Source organism: Chelonus insularis, unplaced genomic scaffold, assembly GCF_013357705.1.
Source record: "Chelonus insularis isolate UGA/USDA-ARS -01 unplaced genomic scaffold, ASM1335770v1 contig_94_pilon, whole genome shotgun sequence".
NCBI lineage: Eukaryota > Metazoa > Arthropoda > Insecta > Hymenoptera > Braconidae > Chelonus > Chelonus insularis.
The window spans coordinates 2,875,843-2,895,439 of NW_023276783.1; the positions used below are offsets into that span (position 1 = coordinate 2,875,843).

General features: G+C 28.3%; 4 protein-coding genes across 6 annotated transcripts; 2 read left to right on the forward strand and 2 right to left on the reverse strand.

Annotated features, from left to right (window-relative positions):
• The first annotated feature begins 789 nt into the window (after nucleotides 1–789).
• LOC118072536 (synergin gamma-like) lies at nucleotides 790–3,409 on the forward strand. Its single transcript, XM_035092487.1, has 5 exons — nucleotides 790–2,411; nucleotides 2,483–2,640; nucleotides 2,728–2,869; nucleotides 2,940–3,082; nucleotides 3,156–3,409. Exons 1-5 carry the CDS (start codon nucleotides 971–973, stop codon nucleotides 3,378–3,380), a joined length of 2,109 nt encoding a protein of 702 aa, XP_034948378.1. The 5' UTR covers nucleotides 790–970; the 3' UTR covers nucleotides 3,381–3,409.
• Nucleotides 2,906–4,297, reverse strand: spt4 (Transcription elongation factor subunit spt4). The gene is made up of 4 exons (XM_035092490.1): nucleotides 4,155–4,297; nucleotides 3,974–4,080; nucleotides 3,834–3,889; nucleotides 2,906–3,760 (listed from the first exon to the last, which is right to left on the reverse strand). Exons 1-4 carry the CDS (start codon nucleotides 4,221–4,223, stop codon nucleotides 3,642–3,644), a joined length of 351 nt encoding a protein of 116 aa, XP_034948381.1. The 5' UTR covers nucleotides 4,224–4,297; the 3' UTR covers nucleotides 2,906–3,641.
• rogdi (rogdi atypical leucine zipper) lies at nucleotides 4,284–6,908 on the forward strand. Of its 2 annotated transcripts, none has more exons than XM_035092488.1 (6): nucleotides 4,284–4,403; nucleotides 4,855–4,926; nucleotides 5,021–5,155; nucleotides 5,240–5,518; nucleotides 5,656–5,865; nucleotides 5,954–6,908. In XM_035092488.1, exons 1-6 carry the CDS (start codon nucleotides 4,368–4,370, stop codon nucleotides 6,017–6,019), a joined length of 798 nt encoding a protein of 265 aa, XP_034948379.1. In that variant the 5' UTR covers nucleotides 4,284–4,367; the 3' UTR covers nucleotides 6,020–6,908. The 2 variants fall into 2 exon arrangements, with proteins under 2 accessions (XP_034948379.1, XP_034948380.1); XM_035092489.1 differs by lacking the exon at nucleotides 4,284–4,403 and adding an exon at nucleotides 4,463–4,720.
• A 180-nt stretch (nucleotides 6,909–7,088) lies between these two features.
• Nucleotides 7,089–19,078, reverse strand: IA-2 (tyrosine phosphatase IA-2). 2 transcript variants are annotated; one of them, XM_035092485.1, is made up of 15 exons: nucleotides 18,932–19,078; nucleotides 18,059–18,165; nucleotides 15,431–15,484; nucleotides 14,987–15,282; nucleotides 13,972–14,785; nucleotides 13,539–13,655; nucleotides 13,436–13,470; nucleotides 13,136–13,312; nucleotides 12,850–12,976; nucleotides 12,668–12,735; nucleotides 11,998–12,375; nucleotides 11,537–11,758; nucleotides 11,058–11,063; nucleotides 10,136–10,554; nucleotides 7,089–8,859 (listed from the first exon to the last, which is right to left on the reverse strand). In XM_035092485.1, exons 2-15 carry the CDS (start codon nucleotides 18,153–18,155, stop codon nucleotides 8,571–8,573), a joined length of 3,099 nt encoding a protein of 1,032 aa, XP_034948376.1. In that variant the 5' UTR covers nucleotides 18,156–18,165; nucleotides 18,932–19,078; the 3' UTR covers nucleotides 7,089–8,570. The 2 variants fall into 2 exon arrangements, with proteins under 2 accessions (XP_034948376.1, XP_034948377.1); XM_035092486.1 differs by lacking the exon at nucleotides 11,058–11,063 and having other exon boundaries at nucleotides 7,092–8,859.
• Between the last annotated feature and the right edge of the window lie 519 nt (nucleotides 19,079–19,597).

Here is a 19,597-nt window from a genome sequence, read left to right on the forward strand (position 1 = left end):
CTTGAGGTAGTGTAATGTCTTATGATATCACACTGCTGCTCTCTACTCAAGTTAATTAATTATAAGGTTAAATATTTAAAATAAATTAATTTTATATTTAATATGCAAAACAAAAGAAAAAAAATATACTTATTATAAATGGTCACCCGAGAAATTAATTAAGATAAAATTAGAGAATGTGTAATCAATAAACCAAAGTTTAAATAAATGATTAACCAATTTGTTTAGCTTAAGTCAAAATTGTATTTTTCAGTCAACACTTCAAGCTAAAATACCTGATACCTTGCACTGTAAATGTGAGTGTTTTATTTTAAAACATTAAAAGTGTTTTAATATGATGTCACCCATTTGATTAACATTGTCTCGATTTTAAAACACTTTTAATGTTTTAAAATAAAACACTCACATTTACAGTGTGTAAATAATTGATACCTTTCAATTTAAACCTTTCTAATATTTCCCGCATTTTTGAGTCGATGATTCAGCGCCACTTAGTGACGAAATTGATTAGGAATGAACTTCTATACTGGTGTCTCTTCTCTGACTGATTGTACAGTACCGGACATAAATGCTGTGTTATTTTCTATAAGACAGTATAGGGAAATTGCATGCATAACCTTCAAAAAATTGAACAACATTTATGTCCGGTACTGTACGCAACATTGCGCATATGATGACATAACATCATCAGTCGATAATTGGAGAAAGTGACACCTATTATCAATTTTTAAAATAATTCTATTGTTTTCCAATCAACTTTCCATGGCAGTTGTTTTTTTTGTTCAAAAAACATAACTCTAGTAAAGAAATAAAGACGAAACTTCAAACACAAACTTTAAAAGTGTCAAATTTCTTTAAAAAATAAATACATCATGAGAAGCAACATACGTTTTTATTTCTATAAATTTTAAACTGTTAAATAAGGTGTTAATTTACTCTAATGAATGTAAAAGAAGTGGTTTAACTAAAAATGAATAAATCTCGGACTGGAATGGATAAAAAACACAGTCAACTACCTGGCTGGCTTTGGCCTACTTCAAATGCTCTACCTCCCGTGTATAAACGAATTTGGGAATTTGTTAAAGAAGATCGACCTACTCTTGGAGCAGTACATGGTGAGCTTTTAGTAGACACAAACAAAGTATTTCCTCTCTTATTAACCAGTCAATTACCTACGGAAGTTCTTGGATATATCTGGAGTTTAGCTAATCAAAAATATGCTGGACAGCTAACAGAACAAGAATTATACATCGTTTTAGCTTTAATCGCCATCGCTCAAACTTCTTATGCATTTACAAATCTTGATGTACTTCATATGTTACCTGGACCACCAATCCCGCGATTGAATCTAAATATTTTGTATTCTAATATACCTAAATCAGAAGCTACAATCATTCGAGATTCCTTCCCAAATGAAAATCAATACAAATCTAGTATTAAAAATCATGACTCTTTTTCATCACCTGCTCTTTCGTCGTCTATTATCAATACATCTTGCATTAATGAACCAAAAATAGACAACAAAATTTCATCTGGATCAACAAAAAGACTTTTAGATGAAAAGCTGAGTGGTTTGAATCATGGAAACAATACACAAATTTCATCCACCTCAGATTTTGATGATTTCTCCGACTTTCAAAGTGCTCCGATTGCTCCAACTCCAAGTATTCCAATGTGGGACTCGAAACAAGGTTCGGCAATAGGTAGTAGACTGGCTAACCATAATTTAAGCGGAGGAAAATTTGTTGATAAGAAAAAACCTAACGGAAAATTAAGTAATCAAGAAAACAGTCCAGTTCGAATAAACTCACTTAATTCTTCGGGATTGGTCAGGGAAAAATCTCCAGATCGTACTCCAGCAGCATTTCCAAAGTGTACGATCAAAAATCAGTCAAAAACTGTCATTCTGAAAGACACAATTATTCGAAATGGTGAAACAGTTCAGCAAGTGTCTACAGATTCGAGAGAATTTTCTGATAAAATTCCAGAGCCTTTACCTTTACCAAAAGTACCACCGCCTAGATCATCTGAAGCTTCAGCACAAGATCTCATGAGTCTTCAGCAAGTCGAAGACAAATACAGTGCATTGAGAAATTTAATTGATGAGTCTACAATAGAAACTTCTACTACTTCTGTAGTAGATTCAAATTCAACAGCTGTTGATGATTTTGGAGATTTTGTATCAGCAGAACATATTGAACCAACATTCAATACAGTCCAATCCAGTGTTGATACTTCATTAGATTTATTCTCTGACTTTGAACAATTTTTACCAAGCAATAGCAATGATAAATCACAAATATCTTTTGCTCAAGAAACTATTGAGGCTTTTGCACAATTGGAAATAACTGCTAGTCCCGAAAAATCAATTAACTTCCTTGAGGAAAAATATGAAATGACAATAGACCCAGGTAAGTATTGATATATTAATTATTTAAATAATATATCATTTACAAAATTCATCTGATTATTTTTTTTGCAGAAAAAGTTATCGCAAAAGAAGATACTATTTCGGAAAATAGTCTTGAGTTAGGAAATAACACAATTATGACTCGGTCCAATTCAGTACCTAGTTTAGATCTCAAGTGTTTTCTTCCATCAGTCGGAGATGAAGATAAGGATGTAGAAACTATGAACCAAGTAATAATCAATACTTATAAGTACTTTCTAACGATAAGTATCATTTTTGACCCAAATAATTTTTTTTCGTTTCTATATCATTTTCAGTCAATTTATTGGGAATGGAAACAATATATGGAAACCTGTGTACAACTTCTTCAAGTATCAGCCAGCATTTTTACATCTATTACATCAGAAGTTGTTCTTCATGAAGTATTAAATTCAGCTCAAGGTTATAATTTCCTTTGTAGTAAGTTATCAAAATTAATACACAATACAAATAATGTTCAGAATAAGTTTAAAAAAAATTTATTTTCAAGATTTAGCAGAGGTGGCAGCTGTTTGTAGACGAGTTAATTTTTCTCACAAAGAGATGGATATAAATATTATGGGTTTCGATGATTTATTGATGGATATTGATAAAATTTGGGCGGAAATGGAACCTTTCTACGTTAACATTCCGGTGATTTTAATTATTTTACTTGAAAAGAAAAAAATGATCAAAAAATTGTTATTAAAATAAATTTTGTTTACAGATCGTTACAGAATTACCAACTTGGCCACAACATCAAGGAGATAGTTCAGCTTGTGCTCTGTGTTTGACTGTCATAACTAGTGGCAAAGTTGTTCATAACGATAACAGTTATCATGTTACTTGTGCAAATTTATGGCTAAACTGTATTAATAATAATTTGCCAGCACTACGTCATGTTTCTTCTCATGGACATACTGCAGTAACTGCAGCAAGTAGTCAGATCTGATAAAAAGAGATTGTATGAATCTAGTCTTTTTTAATAGTTAATAAGCACTTGATTCCCTCCAGACTTGATTCGTTTTTATGTTATCATTATTTTGACATGTTCTCTACGCACAATGTTTTATTTATTTATTTATTAGATGTAAATGATATAGTAATAATCATTAAATGTCACTTTGAGAATCTTGAAATTGTTAATACTTGTTTTATGTATCTAATAAAGTATTGTTAATATATATAGTTGATGAAATCTTGATTAAAAAAATTATCGTTGACTTGTATCTCGAGCTCTGTATACAATTCCTCGACTTTTCATTTCACGAATCACTCCTGCTGGCAATCTTCCTGACACCGAAATTGCATAAACCCCTTTAGTGAATCGATCTGAAAACATTGAATAAAATGAATACATAAAAAATACATAGGCATAGTAATAAATTTATGAGTAAACAATTACTTATTCTCTGCCATTTACAAACCCAACTGTCCTCAGGGCTCATAGCAGCAATCATTCTAAAACAATTTAATCATTAATAAAATTTTATCAACGCTGTTCAGTATTGCTTAACCTTTTGTATGATAATTTTAATACTTTACCCATCGAAATTAGCACTAGTACAATCGAAAACGTTATCTTTATTGTTTTTCATCCGTAAAAACTCATCGCAATTGTCACATCCGTCATATTCAAATTGATCAATCGTCTAAAATAAATTTAATGGATTATTAACAATATTATTTATTTATTAATTAAAAAGTTTTAAGGTTAGGTATTTACTTTGACAAGAGAACAAACTAAACAAGCCCTTAAACTCCGTAAATCTTTCGGTACTGTTTCCATGTTCATTAATATATTATTTAAAAGTGTTGGAAAATTAATATTATTGATTATTGTTTGGAATAATTATCAAAATATTCAATAAATTGATTATTTTTGAAAAGCAAATTTATTCACTTGACTCTTACATACAACAATTTGTGTTCAGTAAACATGGCGGACATCGAAAAGGAAGAAGCTCGTAATCTTGTAAGCATTTCACCTTTACCTAACGTTTATCTAATCAAAATGACCTTGTCGTGATCACGTTCTGAGACTAAAGATAAATATTATCAGATTCCTCAAGGCAAATAATTGAACATAACTTGATCTAAAATTGTATTTGTATCAAAATTTCTGAGTCGTTTAGCGAGGTTATGTTTAGTATTATTTTTAATTTTTGCTCCTCAATATTTTATATTCTAATCTAAGGATTATTCTACTTTTTGGTTAAATTTTATGAATTCGTTCAATTTTCTCTCACCAAGTTCTCTCAAATGTCTGATCAGATGAATCTATCAATAGCAGTTAAGATTTATTATTTTTTTGTTTCAATTGTGAATGGGTGATTAAATCAGTTTAGACATGAGTATTTTTTGATGTCACAAAATGCTTTTGTTATAGTTTATACATATTTTATTTTATTCTATGAAATTTTTAGCAAATGGAATTTGAATGGGTACTCCATGACGAGGTTCATCCATGTTTGCTCCAACTCCGAGCTATTTTACTGGTAATTTAATTTATAAAATGCTTTTTTGAAGTATGTTTTATGAAGTAATACTCATAATAGTGTTTTCACTAATAGTAAATTTTTAAATATACAGGAATGTGCACAAAGGTTCCCTATGGCACTTTTTGGTAATGATCAGCAATTTAAAGTTGATAGATTTGTGTTTGCATCGCCACATGATCAAGTAAAATCTGTTGTTGTTCTTACGGGGGATAGCATTACAAATGCTGTAAGTTAAAAGATTAATGCTACTAATACTGTAAATGTATAATTTTTTTACATTTATTAATTTCATTAACAATTATTTTTTCAGGAAGTAACATTTAAAGTTCAGCGCCAGCAAAATGTTTTGATAAAAACAAGCATTCAAAATGACCATCCATGGAAATTACAACAAATTCAAGATGCCGCGAATCATCTTCAACAAGCTATAGCTCACATTGATAATGTTGATCGTCATTACTTATTTAAAACTTCAGATGAAGTAATGCATGTTCTTGGCAATATTCTCGGGTGCCTTCAGAGAAGTCGAACTAGTCTTATTGTGCCTAAGAAAAAAACCATAGATGATTTAATTAAAAGTCGTAATATGGTAAGATTTATTCAAATTTTGAAATCATTAACGATTTTTAGTTTAATTCTATCAACTATTTTTTATCAATTAAAATACACCATTCCAACTATTCTTGAACAGATGAATAAATATTTAATGAAGATGTTTTTTTTTAGAAATCACTTAATCCAAATTTACCAGAAAATTTAGTAATTAGCTTTTATATTCAAAGCTATAAACTCGTTTTGGCTGTATATCAATTAGAAAGTACACATGGAAGTGTTAAATATGAGTCTCATCAAGCAGAATGTAGTGTACCATGGCTAAACGATGCCCTCATATTTCTCACTATCGCTTTACAACTATGCCAAAGATTAAAAGATAAGGTAAGAAAAAAGTTAATGATAAAATTTCTCCATTTAAAAATATATTTGTCTATTATTCTGTTATATTAATAAAATGTTATTATTATAGATTTGTGTGTTTTCCCAATACAAGGATTTTACGGTAGGATCACGAGTGCCATCAGCAATGGGTTAATAAAAAAAATTCAATTTTTAATGATATTAAAGTTAAATACACGTTAAGTCAATTTTATTAGACGTGTTCATTTGAAATCCACACCAAGTAAGCTATTTAATTAAATAATTAATGAATATGTGAATTTATTTTAGTTTGTGAATAATGGATTGAGAACATAATATGAGAGTTTGTTCACACAAATGGTGCAATATTAGAAGTATTATGTTATTGATCGTGTTCATTATATTTTGAGTTTCAAAGTGATAATTCAATCGTTTGATGAATTTTTCTTTGAACTTTTACCGTATATTTTAGCCATATAAATATATTATACTATATTTTACCATATTTATGCTGTGTCTTTTGTCTGTGAATTTAGAGATTTACTTGACTTCATAATCATTATTCTAGTTAATATTAGAGCACAGCATTTATGACTTTTTTCAAAAATTTATTAAGGGACTTTGACTAATAATCATCAAACAATTGATATTACAAAAAATGGTGTGGATATTAATAAATAATTAAAAAATGTCCCGACAATAAAGACAACCGAGTGTGGTTATTGTATATAGTGTTATCTGTTAATGTTGGATCTAAACATTAAATACTAAGTTAAGAATATTGACATGAATGAAAATAATGAAATAAAAACTAGCGATAAATATACAAATAGAACAGAATTACTGGCAACTATTAAACAAAAGATGCAGATGCATATAATTATTGTCATTATTAATTTATAAATACGTGCATAAACGTATTCACATTATGTAAGATATTTTAAAAATTTTTCTTTCTGATAATGAAATTATGATTTAAATGATATTATTACTGATCAAGTGATAAACTTTTTTGTTAACTTTCTTAAGTTACTTTCTACTAATAAATTATTGGTTGCTGTTTACATAAGTATATTTTTTTTTAAATGATCTTCCATTTTTTTGCAGTTTTTCACTTGATGTCTTTATTTCATTTTAACCCTTCATTTGGCTCCATTGTATATAAATTATTTAATAAAAACAATATTCCCTGAAGATTTTCTTAAATTATATTTTATTTGTCGCGGTTTTCATTTATATTTAAAAATGAAATTGTACTTGAACATTAAACTAAAAAATTATTTAAAATAATAAAAAAGTATTTTCATTTTCAATTTATTTAAATAATCAAATTAAAAGTTGAAATGAAATACAATAAATGGGGATACCGGAAATTTTACAACTACCTGCAGCTCGAACATAGAATGATTTATATTTTTTCACAACATATATATTAATATATATATATACTCCATTAACATGGTATAGACTTATATGTATACGTAATTTCATCATTTTATAATAATGATAATAATAACAATAATAATCATAATAATGAACATAATAGTCAGCAATAATATTAGTTATAATAATAATGATTATTGATAGTCATACATTTTTAGTAACTATAAATTATAAATAAATAAGGTATTAATATGCTTACATAAGAATTTCTTGATATATAGGTACATCGTTACTCGTCTTACATAAAAATATAGAATCTATAGGTAATTTTAGTTGATGCCAAAGAATGCATATATTAAATAATTTAACACATGGTTTCTTATTTTATCTTTTTTTTTTTAATTTTATGATTTTTTGGCAAACACATTAGCAAGCAAACTTTATTTGAGGTATATTTTATTGATATATTTATATGTCTGAATAGCTTCGCAAACTTATGATGTTGAAAGTTTCTTCAAATCATACAACAAATGTATTGTAAAAAGGACAGGGAGTTGTAGTAATTATCGTCATATTTTATTTTAAGGAAAAAATAATTCCATGAGAGGCTGGTTTCATAGAATTTTTTTTTTATCAGGTAAGCAAAAAGCTTTTTTTTGTTGTCATTTCTGTGAAAACTCCATGCCCAAGGTAAGAATTTAATTATTTTTTATATATTGACATATCATTATGAAAAGGAAGAGCACGAAAAAAAGATCAATGAGTTACATAATGCAAGTCGTACAAGATAATGGAGACATTTATAAATTCTGACTGTTTAATATTTTTTTTGCGAAGAAACTTTATTCATTTATTTCCGTATCGTTTTCTAGCTGTTACTGGGAATTTACGCCAAATTTAAAGCTATCGTTGTTGAAGAATTTTATATTAGAAGTGTCATTTTTTAGTTAAAAATCGCTTCGATTTTAATCCAGACATTGAAAAATTGTCAGAAAATTTTTAGGAATGTCAAAAAAGATTTCTTTCAATAGGCCGTGTATAAAGATTACAAACATGGACTTTTGTCTATATAAAACATAACTTTCAGTATCGACACACGATTCTGATTTAATACTTGATAGAATTGACTTTTTTATGAGATAAAAAAAAATATTTCTCCTTGATAAAATAAATACAATGATTTAGTTAACATTTCTTAGCTACTTTGATCATCAGTTATGTCATCTGTCAACACTTGTAGAAATTACGAGTCAATTCTGATGTAAATATCCTTCCGTATTTTCATCAATTAAATATCATCATTTATCGTCAATTTTGTAACATTATTTTGTTGTTTTGTTTTCTCATTGTCCTGCTCCTGAGGTGGTTACAGTACTTGCAGTTGTCGTTGATACAGTTGTTGTTGACGTTTTCTCAGGTGGAGGAACTGGTAAAGCTTTTAAAATAGCATGAACTTCTTCAGTGACAGCTACAAGGACGAATTCAAACTGTTGTTTCGTTGCTACCATACCAGGTCTCTGATCTCTGATATGCTCCAATGCTGCGGCAATATCTATTTCCTTGGCTCCTTTAGCCATTCGATTCAACACCATATCGATGAGACAATATGTTCCAGTTCTACCTGCGCCATCACTGAAAAATTATTTAATTGATTTATTTTCATCTATGTAATTAACACATTATTTATGTTTTGTTAAAACATTCGTAAATATTTAACAATTCATTAACTTAGAATTCAAAATATATAATATTATTTAGAAATAAAGTTTTTTAGTTTCTAAATTACTTTTTTTAGTTCCAATAATTTCAGTGAAAGTTCTTATTAATACTTATTATTTATTATAATTGATAACTCCTACGATGAAATTAATAATGGAAAAATAGGTTGAACTTTGAAAATATTTTTAGCTTGAATAAATAAATGTTTTTATGGGAAATTTTTATTTAGATATGTCTATTTATTGAATCAGCTGTTAACAAAAACACGCACATTGTTATATATTAATTTTTTACTGTTATTATCTATATGTAAAGTAAACTTTACACAGCTGTTTTTTATTTATAAGAAGAAAAATAAAATTATAATTCTATTTTTAATGGAATGCATCTATTTTAGTTATTCGATTGTGCGATATTTTTTTAATATTCTTTACCAGGATATTGATGAAGCAAAGATCCGAGGTTGTATTCTTGTTTGAACTCAACCTTTTGAAGTTCTACCCACAAGAAATGTCTTTTTTATTATGATTGAAAATTTCTTTTATATTTCAATGAGCTATTTCGAGAAATACGAATTTAAAATATTGTAACTGAAATAATTATATTGAAAAGGAAAATATGATCCATTGTAAAATTTATTACTGTTGTACTCCAATTTTTATGGACTCTAATATATATATATATTTATTTGCTAACTTTTGACCTTTGATTATTAAATATTGTAAGCTAAATTTACACGAATATAAAATTTTTTACCGTAAAAATATTCAATGTATTCGTTGGAAAAATAGCCTTATCTTATGAAGCAAAGATTTTTAATATCGCCCATAATCTTTTTAACGAGAAATTTTTAATATTATAACTATAATCGAAGTTAATAGGTTAAAAGTTGTTATGAAAGACTAAAAATTCTGCAAGCACAAAGGAATATCTAAGAGGTTTAATAAATTAAATAATAGCGATAAAATTAAAATCCTTTTTTTGTCAATCATACGAGGTATTTAACATAAATACTCAATTAAATTGATCAACAAAGTCACTTTTAAATTTTTATAGGAGTTTCAAAGAAATAAAGCTTTCTAAAGACACAACGTTATTAACTTTTAAAAGAGCAATTCTTTTGGTATTCATTAATGAAAATCTATTCTTTGAATGATTAATAAATTTAATAAATAATAAAAATATTTACCTGCAATGAACAACAATTGGGCAAGATCTTCCTCGGTAAGATTTATTAACTTTTCGACGGAACTCTAGAAGTGCTTTAGTAGATTGGGGTATTCTATTTTCAGGCCACGAAAGGAAGTGAAATTGAGTAACAGTGCGAGTTTCGCCAGTGGTCGAGTTCTTCAAGTAGAATGAACGTACTAAATAATCATCACACCAGATGTGCTCAGAAACCAGGTGGACTTCATAGATATGATATAATTCAGAACCTTCTTCAGGCCAATATCTATGACACATAGCTCGTCCTTCCTCCGTTAAACGAGTTAACATTACAATAACGACACTTCCTTGCTCCCAGACAAGCTGCCAAAAGTCAGCTGCAGTTTGTGGTAGTGGACCTTGCGTTGCTATGTATGCTGGGTTTCTTGGATCATGATCCGTCTAAAAAATAATTCATAAATATTTAACTAATTTACAAATCATTTTCAATCGATTATTCATTATCTAATGATTTGCTAAGCATTGTGTGATTTATTTGTTGGTGAATTAACAATTAAAGCAATATATCACAAAAGAGGTACTGTAATAATAATAGAAGAAAATGATTAAGAATAACATTGATATTGATATCTTGAATTGTTTAAAACAATAAACTGTGATATTTTAAAATAATCAAACTAATGATTAAAATCGAAAGATTAAAGAAATATTTTAAAATTAATTTGTATCTAAAGATGTTAACAAACATATTGTTTTAATTTAGTTCGAAAAATTAAAAATACGAATAATTAATCGACTCAACTAATTCTAGGATCAATAATTAGTGTCCGATATGTTTTTAATTAGATCATAATAATAAAAGTTAGTATACTCGATTAGTCATGTTTGCCGTAGCGGTTAATTATTTTTAGGTAAATTTATTTGACACTTGACAATCGACTTACCGGTATCTGAAAAATTCATTGCGGCATCCAGGGACAATAATCAATAATCGTTCGTATTTTTTAGTCGAATTAATATAAAATAATATTTATCTTAAAGCGATTTTTATTAATAAATTTTAATGAAGCTTGCAGATAGCTTTAATCAATAGCAAAAGCAACGCATAAATAAATAGAAAAATATTTTCCATACGTTGTTAAAAATATTAAACTAACTAAAATATATTTTGAAATCCATTGTAACATTAAATTCATGAAAATGTAATTTACATTTAAACAGTCATGTGTATCTTATGAAATCGAACTATTCGTCGTGTTGTTATATATAACAATTTTATTAAATTTTAAAGAAGAAAGCTATAAAACACAGATTTTTAGAATTATCAGAATGATAATTTTAAATATTTATTACATTAGCCATGACTGTTTAAGGCTCAACAATCGAACATTGATGAAAAACTTAATTTATAAGTTTTACTTACAATTGTTGAAGCATTGATATAATCCACATTATTGATGTTTCTCAAGTCATTTAGAACTACTCTTGAGTGGTCATAAGGAAGAATAGAACCAGAGCGATTACGTTCCGCATTATTTTTTTGTAGTGCTGCTGTTGTTGCGCATGGATCTGCTTCGTAAGCACATATTGCTGCCCATTCTTGGTCTAATCTGTCTTTATTCTTCAAATGATCTTCCATGTAAGACTGTAAAAAGTATTTTTATTAAGTTATGCAAGTCATCTTAAAATATTTAATTAAAAAGAAATTTGAATGCATTCAATTATTGTTTAGCTTTACAAGTATTTCTTTTTTTATAAATTATCCAAAAAATGATCTTAAATTGAAATTAATTAATATTTATAAAATATTAATTAAAGATTGAAGCAAAATAAAAAAGTTAAATTTATTATGACATGATAAATATTATGTAAAAAACGTTATACCAAAACCATGTGCCCAGTTGCAATATCCATATTAGATAGTGAAGCAGCTTCTTCTCCACCCCATGATGAAGTACTTGATCTATTTGATTCACTTTCCTTCGAAAGACTGATAACTCGTGCTACTTCAGGCTTTTCACATTGTTGTTTTGCGTGCATTCTGGCTCGACAAAGTTCTTGATAATCCTTAGAAGCTTCAGGATCGGGGGTTGCAAGTCCAGCAAGTTTAGCTCGTGATTTGGCATATTTACGAGCTATCACTAATGTCATTACAGCTGTTGCAGCGGCTGCAGTCACTCCTGCTGCAACTACTGCTCCAAAAACTGTTGAACTCATTGAATACTCGTCATTCACAACTTTCAATACTGGTGGGAGTTTTATCTAGAGTATATAAATAAGGATGGATTATTAAAATTGTTGGAATTTTATTCCATAAAGAAATATGCTAAAAATATTTCGTAGGAATTTTTTCATGAAGAATATTTTAATGACTTTTTCAAATGTACAATTAATTATTCTAGTTATTAAATCAAACGACTTTTATGTTTAAAAATAAATAATAATATAAATTATATTTTATTTTGGTTAACTTTGAAATGAATGTGTTTGTGAGTATTAAATTTTCCTTCTTACAGAATTTAATGAAAAAGAATATTTCTACGTTTCAATATACCTTGTCTCCAATGCCTGCTTGTATTATATTGACATGCATAGTTTCTTGTAGTTTACCCCTGATATTATCTAAAATATTTCAAACACAATAAGAAAAGTTATTGACTAAAATTCAACAATTTAATAACTAAAACTGAACATTGAATTTAATTTCAATCTATTTATTAAATAACTAAAACTTACCGAGTTGTGTTACAACGTCTTCAGCAGTCATATCTCGAGAATTTTTATGCACCTTGAAAGTTACTTCTGCTCTTCCAACTCTTATATTTGAAAAATCTCCAGGAGCTAATCCAAGAAGTTCTTCTACCTATTAGAAAATATCGCTTACTTTAATGTATTTGTTCTACTTAAAGAAAAAAAAACAAAAATGAAATCGAATTGGAATTAATGATAAAGATGTTTTTCTTCAAGAGTGCTAGTGTAAATATGATTTAATGACAAAAAGTTAACTTTATTTTCTTTATACCTTTTCAACAACGGCTTTTCCATCAGACCACTTATGAAACTCTTCTTTGAATTGAATATAAACGTGATCTAAATCGACATTTTTATAATTCTGTGAAGGACTTTTATCCAAAGAAAGTTGAGTTATGTCTTTGCCAGCTATTAATTCTTTTTTCACATAAGGAGCTCGTATTTCTTCCTGAAAAAGCATACTATATACTATTTAACTGTTAAAAACTAATGCTTAAAAGTTAATGTTTAAATTATATTTAGTAAGTTTTTTTATTAAATAACTTTTGAAATAAATTTAAATTCAATTTACCTTGTTATTTAGTTGATCTCCATTATCTTCATCAGCTTTAAATCCATTAAAAAATTTTATTAATAAAAATATTTTACAATAGATGTTGTATTATTTTACTTACATATTGAATTCTGAACCCTGAAAGCGTAATTATTAGTTGAGAACGGTGGCCCTGGTTTTTTGACGTCTAATCTTTCAGGTCTTTTAAATCCTGATAAGTCTCTGTTCCATGAAAAAGCTAATATTAAAAAAAAATATTAATAGCGTTATTTTTTACAATGATGAATAATATGTTCTTTAAATAAAAATATTGTACTAAATTCAATAATTAAAATGATCAAATTATTAATAAATTTTTTAATTCTCTATTTTTAATAGTTACTAACTTTAATTACTTTCAAAATTAATAATGTAATATTACAAAAATTATACTAGAACAAAATATTTCAAAAAACTCTAAAAATAAGCTCAAAAGGTTTATTACAACCCTTAACGATAATCTAATGGGTTAGTAAAACTTTGAACAATAATATTTATTCTTAGTACTTCAATACCTTCTTCATAAATATTATCCAAGTTAGAAGGCTCGATGATACCTCCCTCAGTAAAAATCTCATTTCTCATTTTCCTTGGCATTAAATTACTCTTTAATGAAGCCAGAATTTCACCTGCATTTTCCATAGATTTCTCTAGCTTCTGCTCTTCTTGTTCTTTCTCATTACTATCATCATTATTTCCGTCATCTTCAAGTCCATCCCACTCTTCATCATCTTTTAAAAATTCCATCTCCGCTAAAGTATCCAACGAGGATTTATCAAGATTCTCGAAATTATTATCTACTTTTCTTGACTGATAGTTATTGATGTCAGCTCTCAAATTTTCGTCTTTTTTATAATCAGCTTCATCAGTGATATCTTCAGATTCTTTTAAAAACTCTAAGTAGTCATTTAATTTTGTTCCTAAGCTTCTGGAATTTTTTTCTCTCGGCTGTCGTCGAGATCGAAATACTGTCTTCTTTTCTGCTTCCATTTGTCTCTGTTGTTTTTGAAGCTTTCTCGATATGTCAAAAAGCTCATCATCATGCTTACTTATTTCTTCAGGCGCAAAAATCAATGTTTCTTGTTCTTCGTCATTATCATTGTTATTGTTATTAATATTGATTTTTTTGTTATTATTATCAAAACGTAGCGTAGGGTGGCGTTCAGGTTTTTGTTCTACTATTATGTAAGGATTGTAAGTGTAGTCTTCAATATCAGATAAAGAATGGTCTTTGAATGATGATGGAGGATAGTACATTTCATTTGCAAAATCTCCGTAACCGTGACCGCGAGTAGGCATAAAATTTACTACGGCTAAAGGTAATAAACCCTGTAAATATCGAAATATTATTTTCATTTTAAATATTCTAAGATAAAAATTTCATTTTCTTTTGTATTTTTGATATTCAAAATTCAGTTTAAATTTGAAAAAAAAATAAACTTTTAACTGATTTTCAAAAATATTTTTATAATGAAATTAATCTACTCTAGTAATATTTTTAAAACCAATTGCGCAAATAAAATTGTGTACCTGATCATCTGACGATTCTTCAGAATTTTTTTCATCAATCAATTCATCGGATGATTCAGAATCAACATTTTCTAAAGTACGACATACTTTAGAATTATGTTTTATCCGGTATCTAATGCTGTACAAGATATTTTGCATGATACATTGAGTATATGGGTGAGCCCATTCATATTTTTCAGCCACCAATTTCTCCATCTGCGTACGCAATAATTCCAACTCTCCTGGTTCCAAATCATATTGATAGACATCATCATCATTAGCATCAAGTGAATGTATACATTTTCCAAATGCTGCATCTATAATTAAACAGTCACATACATTATTTTTAACTATAATTTATTACCTTATAAACACCATGATAAATATTTCTTGAAATGTGGAATAATCTATGAAATATATATCACGGAAGTAAATCATGAATAATTCATAAGAGTTTGATTTTACCATCAAAACAGGTTTCTTTAGGTGATGAGCAAACACTTCGATCGAATAAGCATCCTGCAACAAAAATTGAATTTAAAATGAATAGAAATACAAAATAAAATTTCTTGATGTTTTAAGTACTTTTAAAATAGCATGTAAAAATGAAAAATTATTATTTTTAATGAATATTATCTGTAGTAATAATCTTATTCCTTTTTATCGTTGAATACAACGTTTAAAATCCTCTAAGTTGATAGACATATCATACAATAAAAATTCTTATCATTTATTTAAATATAATGTTATGATAAGAAACATTTAATAGTTAATTACTATGTTTCAAGCCAATATAGAAATAATAAAGTTATTCCCAAACTACAAGAGAATAAATTAATGTCTCTGAATAATTCAATTAAGAGAATTTTTTATTGTTTTCTTAATTTGATCAATACAACTCAATTTATGGAATATTATAAACTACAATAAAAAAAGTTCTTTAGAGATTGAATATTCACCGAATGTCTTCAAGCTTTAATTAATATTTGTATTTACTTTAGTAATGAAGGTGAATATTTAGATTAGTACGTCGATGTTTGTGTGATATTTACTCCTTTCGAGGAGGAAGGAGGGTAGAGACTAGTCTCTCAACGCACGACCTATCTCCCTATGATGCACAGTTATACTGCAAAGACTGACAACACTAAAGTGATGGACTGTGTCACACCATCGGACGAAATGTCTATCGCGACTCTCTCTCGATTGCAACAAAGTCAAATATGGGATACGGGGAAGAAGAGTACGTCAAAGTAAAAAGTTGTGAGTGCAAAGTGAAGGTCAGTGAGGAATAATTTCGTGTAAGTTACATACACAAGTGAGAGAGTAGATAATAAAATTACATCGGCAAAGATCGAGTGAGCGAGAAGCGACGAGAGCATAGATATCAGTTGCGATTTGAGGTGGGTGAGTCGAAAACGATGTTTTGTTTGTTGCGAGTATGTAGGTTAGAGAGGGATAAAAGCGAAAAATCTGAGGAAAAATAGGCGGAGAATGAAGATGTTATGCAAGCTGGGAGATTTTACTGTCATGTGGTTGTGCAAATGAGCTTATGGTAAACTGCAGACGGGACATGTTGGAGAAGGGAAGTGCAAAGAAGCAGGAGAAGGGAAAAGAAACTGTTGGAGCGATAGATGAGTGTAATGAGTATTTGACTTAGAGCAAACATATCGTTGACCTTTAGATGCTATTAGGTATGTGTAAAAGTTGGTATAAGTTTTACAGCATATAAACTAATATTGAGCTTGAAAGATTCGATAATTTATTTTTATTCCATTGATCGTTGCTTGATCTACATTCAATAAAAACGCTCTACGTCATTCAGTAAATAATAGAACTTTTAAAAACTATCAATAAATTTATATGCATTCATTTATTATGATTATTTTCCTTCAATTGTCATTTGTCACATTACTTTATCCAATGGATATATTTTCTTACTGTTCACTTTCCTTTTTCTTGCATGTTGTTATTTATTGACTTGCGTGCATTTGAAAAAATTGCGTGCACATGAAAAAATATCCCTACTGACTCATTGATTAAACATCCAAAGTTCACAAAAATTAAATGAACATTAAAATAGCAATGAAAGTCACACAATTCAGGATAAAATTATCATAAACAATTATCATAGGCTGTTATAATGATATCATATCATTAATTAGAAAATAACTTCTGCTTCAGCTATAAAATAAAAAAAACGTTCAAAAACGTAATAAATATATATATATATAAACGAAATTTTTTTTTAATTTAGTTGAAAAAGATTCAAATTTTCTTCAAAAATATATTAAATTAATTTCAAATATAAAATTAAAATTCGCATAAATTTTTTTTTCTTTAAAAAAAGATATTCAATAATAAATATCTATTCTGTTTTCCTGCAACATAAAAACGGTATTAATTCCCAGAAGGATTTTCCTGTTAGAAATTTTTTAAATTACCTTCAAAGTTAATTTCTCATTTTTAAGTAGTAAAAGTCAGATATATAGTCAGCCAGTGAAAGTACTCTTCTGAATATGAATAAAATAATATTTTCAAATCTTGATAACACTAATCCAATTTATTATTTTTTATGTGAACTATGGTTGAAATAATTATAATATAATTGCAAATACTAAGTCCTCATTAATGAGAGACAATTAAATCCCTGCAGTGAAGCGTATTCCTGTCTTCACTCAGTTCAATCTCATATCTACTAACAAATACTTCTCATTTCTGTATAAAATATATACATATATATATATATATATATATATATTCGATAACAAATCAAGTATGCGTGGGAAGCTAGCTCGATAACGTCACACGGGTGGTGGATATCAAGCCCTCTCTCATCCTCTAGAATTTCAGCGTTGACGTAAGCGAAGTTTTGAGATGATTTCGTATGCATATCATGCCCGTAAGGAACAGCAAATAGGGATGAAGCTCAATAAAATAAAAAAATAGGTAAATAACATAAATAATAAAATGAAAACAAAAAAAAAAATAACATAAGAAACCTGAATAAATAAATCGTTATTAATAGTTTATTAAATAAATAAATAAAAAAAGGTACATAATAAATTTTTATTGATGGAATAGTAATGCACTCACCAACCTCACCGTCACCCTGGACCACCTGCTTGTGAATGAGGACGACAGTCAGTAATAAAAGGCTGCTGCCTCCTTTCCACCCTCCTTTACGACCCATGAATGCTTTTCTGGAAGTTTGTAGTGCCCATAAAAATTAGTAGCATAAAACACTGGTAATGATATCACTATTACACTTAAAGTAAAGTCCTCAGCATTTACTTGCATTTAATTTATTTTTTTACTTCCACTAGTATATATATATATGCTGTTTTTAACCTATTTTTTTTAGGACAATTATTGTATTTTCTATAGGAAACTAGCTAAAGCTAAAAATAAAACATAATAGTTTTTTCATGAAACATTAACTATAATAATTACTATTATACAGCTAAATACAGCTAGAGAAAGCGTAGATAACTGTGAAAATTGCCGTGAGCCAAGAAAATCAATATTTTCTTCGTAATACTCTCGAGACTACCCAATCGACACTTGCGATAAAGTGATGAGATGTTTTAAAAGCACCTGTTAATATCACTATCTGTGCATTACTATCATTGACATTTGCCACTATGTTTTATTATTATTATTAGTACTATTATATCACGAATAACATAAGCAGATGATGATTGGAACAAATATCAGGGTGTGTGCATCATGATGTTCACGCCGGCTTCGAAGCATCAGGTTGTAGTCACATTTTATCCTTACTCACATGTGACAAAACTTCAATTTAATAAATAAATATAACTTTATTACATTACTCATTAAGATATAATTATTTTGTTAATTTAAATTTAAAAAATCAAGATAAAAATTTTTTCTTACAACCTAAAAAAAAAAATGTATATTGAATGAGATGGAAAAAAAAGGAATTATAAAGTGAAAAAATCTTACCTAAGTTATTCTTAATTTTTCATAATCCTTTGTTTTCGTTGTCAAATACGCTGAAAAACAATGAAACAATAATTTATTCCATTCTTTAATGGGTTAAATGTGCGAAGTTAGTGAGCTAACACTACTCGCGCCGCGGTGTGTCGACAACTGATGAGTATAGCGGAATGAAGGAGATACCAGAGAGTGCGCGATGGATTTCGAATCGATTTTGGCGTCGCTTTACACAACTACTGGACTGAACAGCTGGTAGGAGTGAAGAGGACAAATGAAAAAATACATTGAGGAGGACACATAAAGAGGGTTAAATAACACGGACGCTATGCCCTCTGCGCATTGTAAAAATTAAAAATCGTGATAAAAGAGTCTAAAGTGCTCATGGATTTTTTTTTTTACTGTTTTTATACTTCATTTATTACAGCAATTGATGTTACTCAAGTATTGTATTGACTGTGTTTCATGAAAACAGCAAGAACCTCCATAATCAACCTATATAAATACTAAAAGGGTAGGTGAAACAAAACAAATGCGATTAGAGGGTAACATGTTGTGGGGCGTGGCAACTACTCATGCCCGTCTCGAAGAGCTGTTCGATCTTAATAAAGCTAAAGAAAATAAAAAATGAGCTGGGAGAAGAGGAGGAAAGTGTATTGCATAGTCGACGTGCTG

Coding starts and splice junctions, on each gene's coding strand:
- rogdi (XM_035092488.1), top strand. CDS start 4,368: ATGGCGGACATCGAAAAGGAAGAAGCTCGTAATCTT. Junction 5,156..5,239: donor GGGATAGCATTACAAATGCT/GTAAGTTAAAAG, acceptor TTATTTTTTCAG/GAAGTAACATTTAAAGTTCA. Junction 5,519..5,655: donor TAATTAAAAGTCGTAATATG/GTAAGATTTATT, acceptor GTTTTTTTTTAG/AAATCACTTAATCCAAATTT.
- IA-2 (XM_035092485.1), bottom strand. CDS start 18,155: ATGGGTCGTAAAGGAGGGTGGAAAGGAGGCAGCAGCCTTTTATTACTG. Junction 13,313..13,435: donor GAGATCAACTAAATAACAAG/GTAAATTGAATT, acceptor ATGCTTTTTCAG/GAAGAAATACGAGCTCCTTA. Junction 12,736..12,849: donor AGACGTTGTAACACAACTCG/GTAAGTTTTAGT, acceptor GAAATATTTTAG/ATAATATCAGGGGTAAACTA.
- spt4 (XM_035092490.1), bottom strand. CDS start 4,223: ATGAACATGGAAACAGTACCGAAAGATTTACGGAGTTTAAGGGCTTGT. Junction 4,081..4,154: donor TAGTTTGTTCTCTTGTCAAA/GTAAATACCTAA, acceptor AATTTATTTTAG/ACGATTGATCAATTTGAATA. Junction 3,761..3,833: donor TTGTAAATGGCAGAGAATAA/GTAATTGTTTAC, acceptor CAATGTTTTCAG/ATCGATTCACTAAAGGGGTT.
- LOC118072536 (XM_035092487.1), top strand. CDS start 971: ATGAATAAATCTCGGACTGGAATGGATAAAAAACACAGTCAACTACCT. Junction 2,641..2,727: donor ATGTAGAAACTATGAACCAA/GTAATAATCAAT, acceptor TATCATTTTCAG/TCAATTTATTGGGAATGGAA. Junction 2,870..2,939: donor AGGTTATAATTTCCTTTGTA/GTAAGTTATCAA, acceptor TTTATTTTCAAG/ATTTAGCAGAGGTGGCAGCT.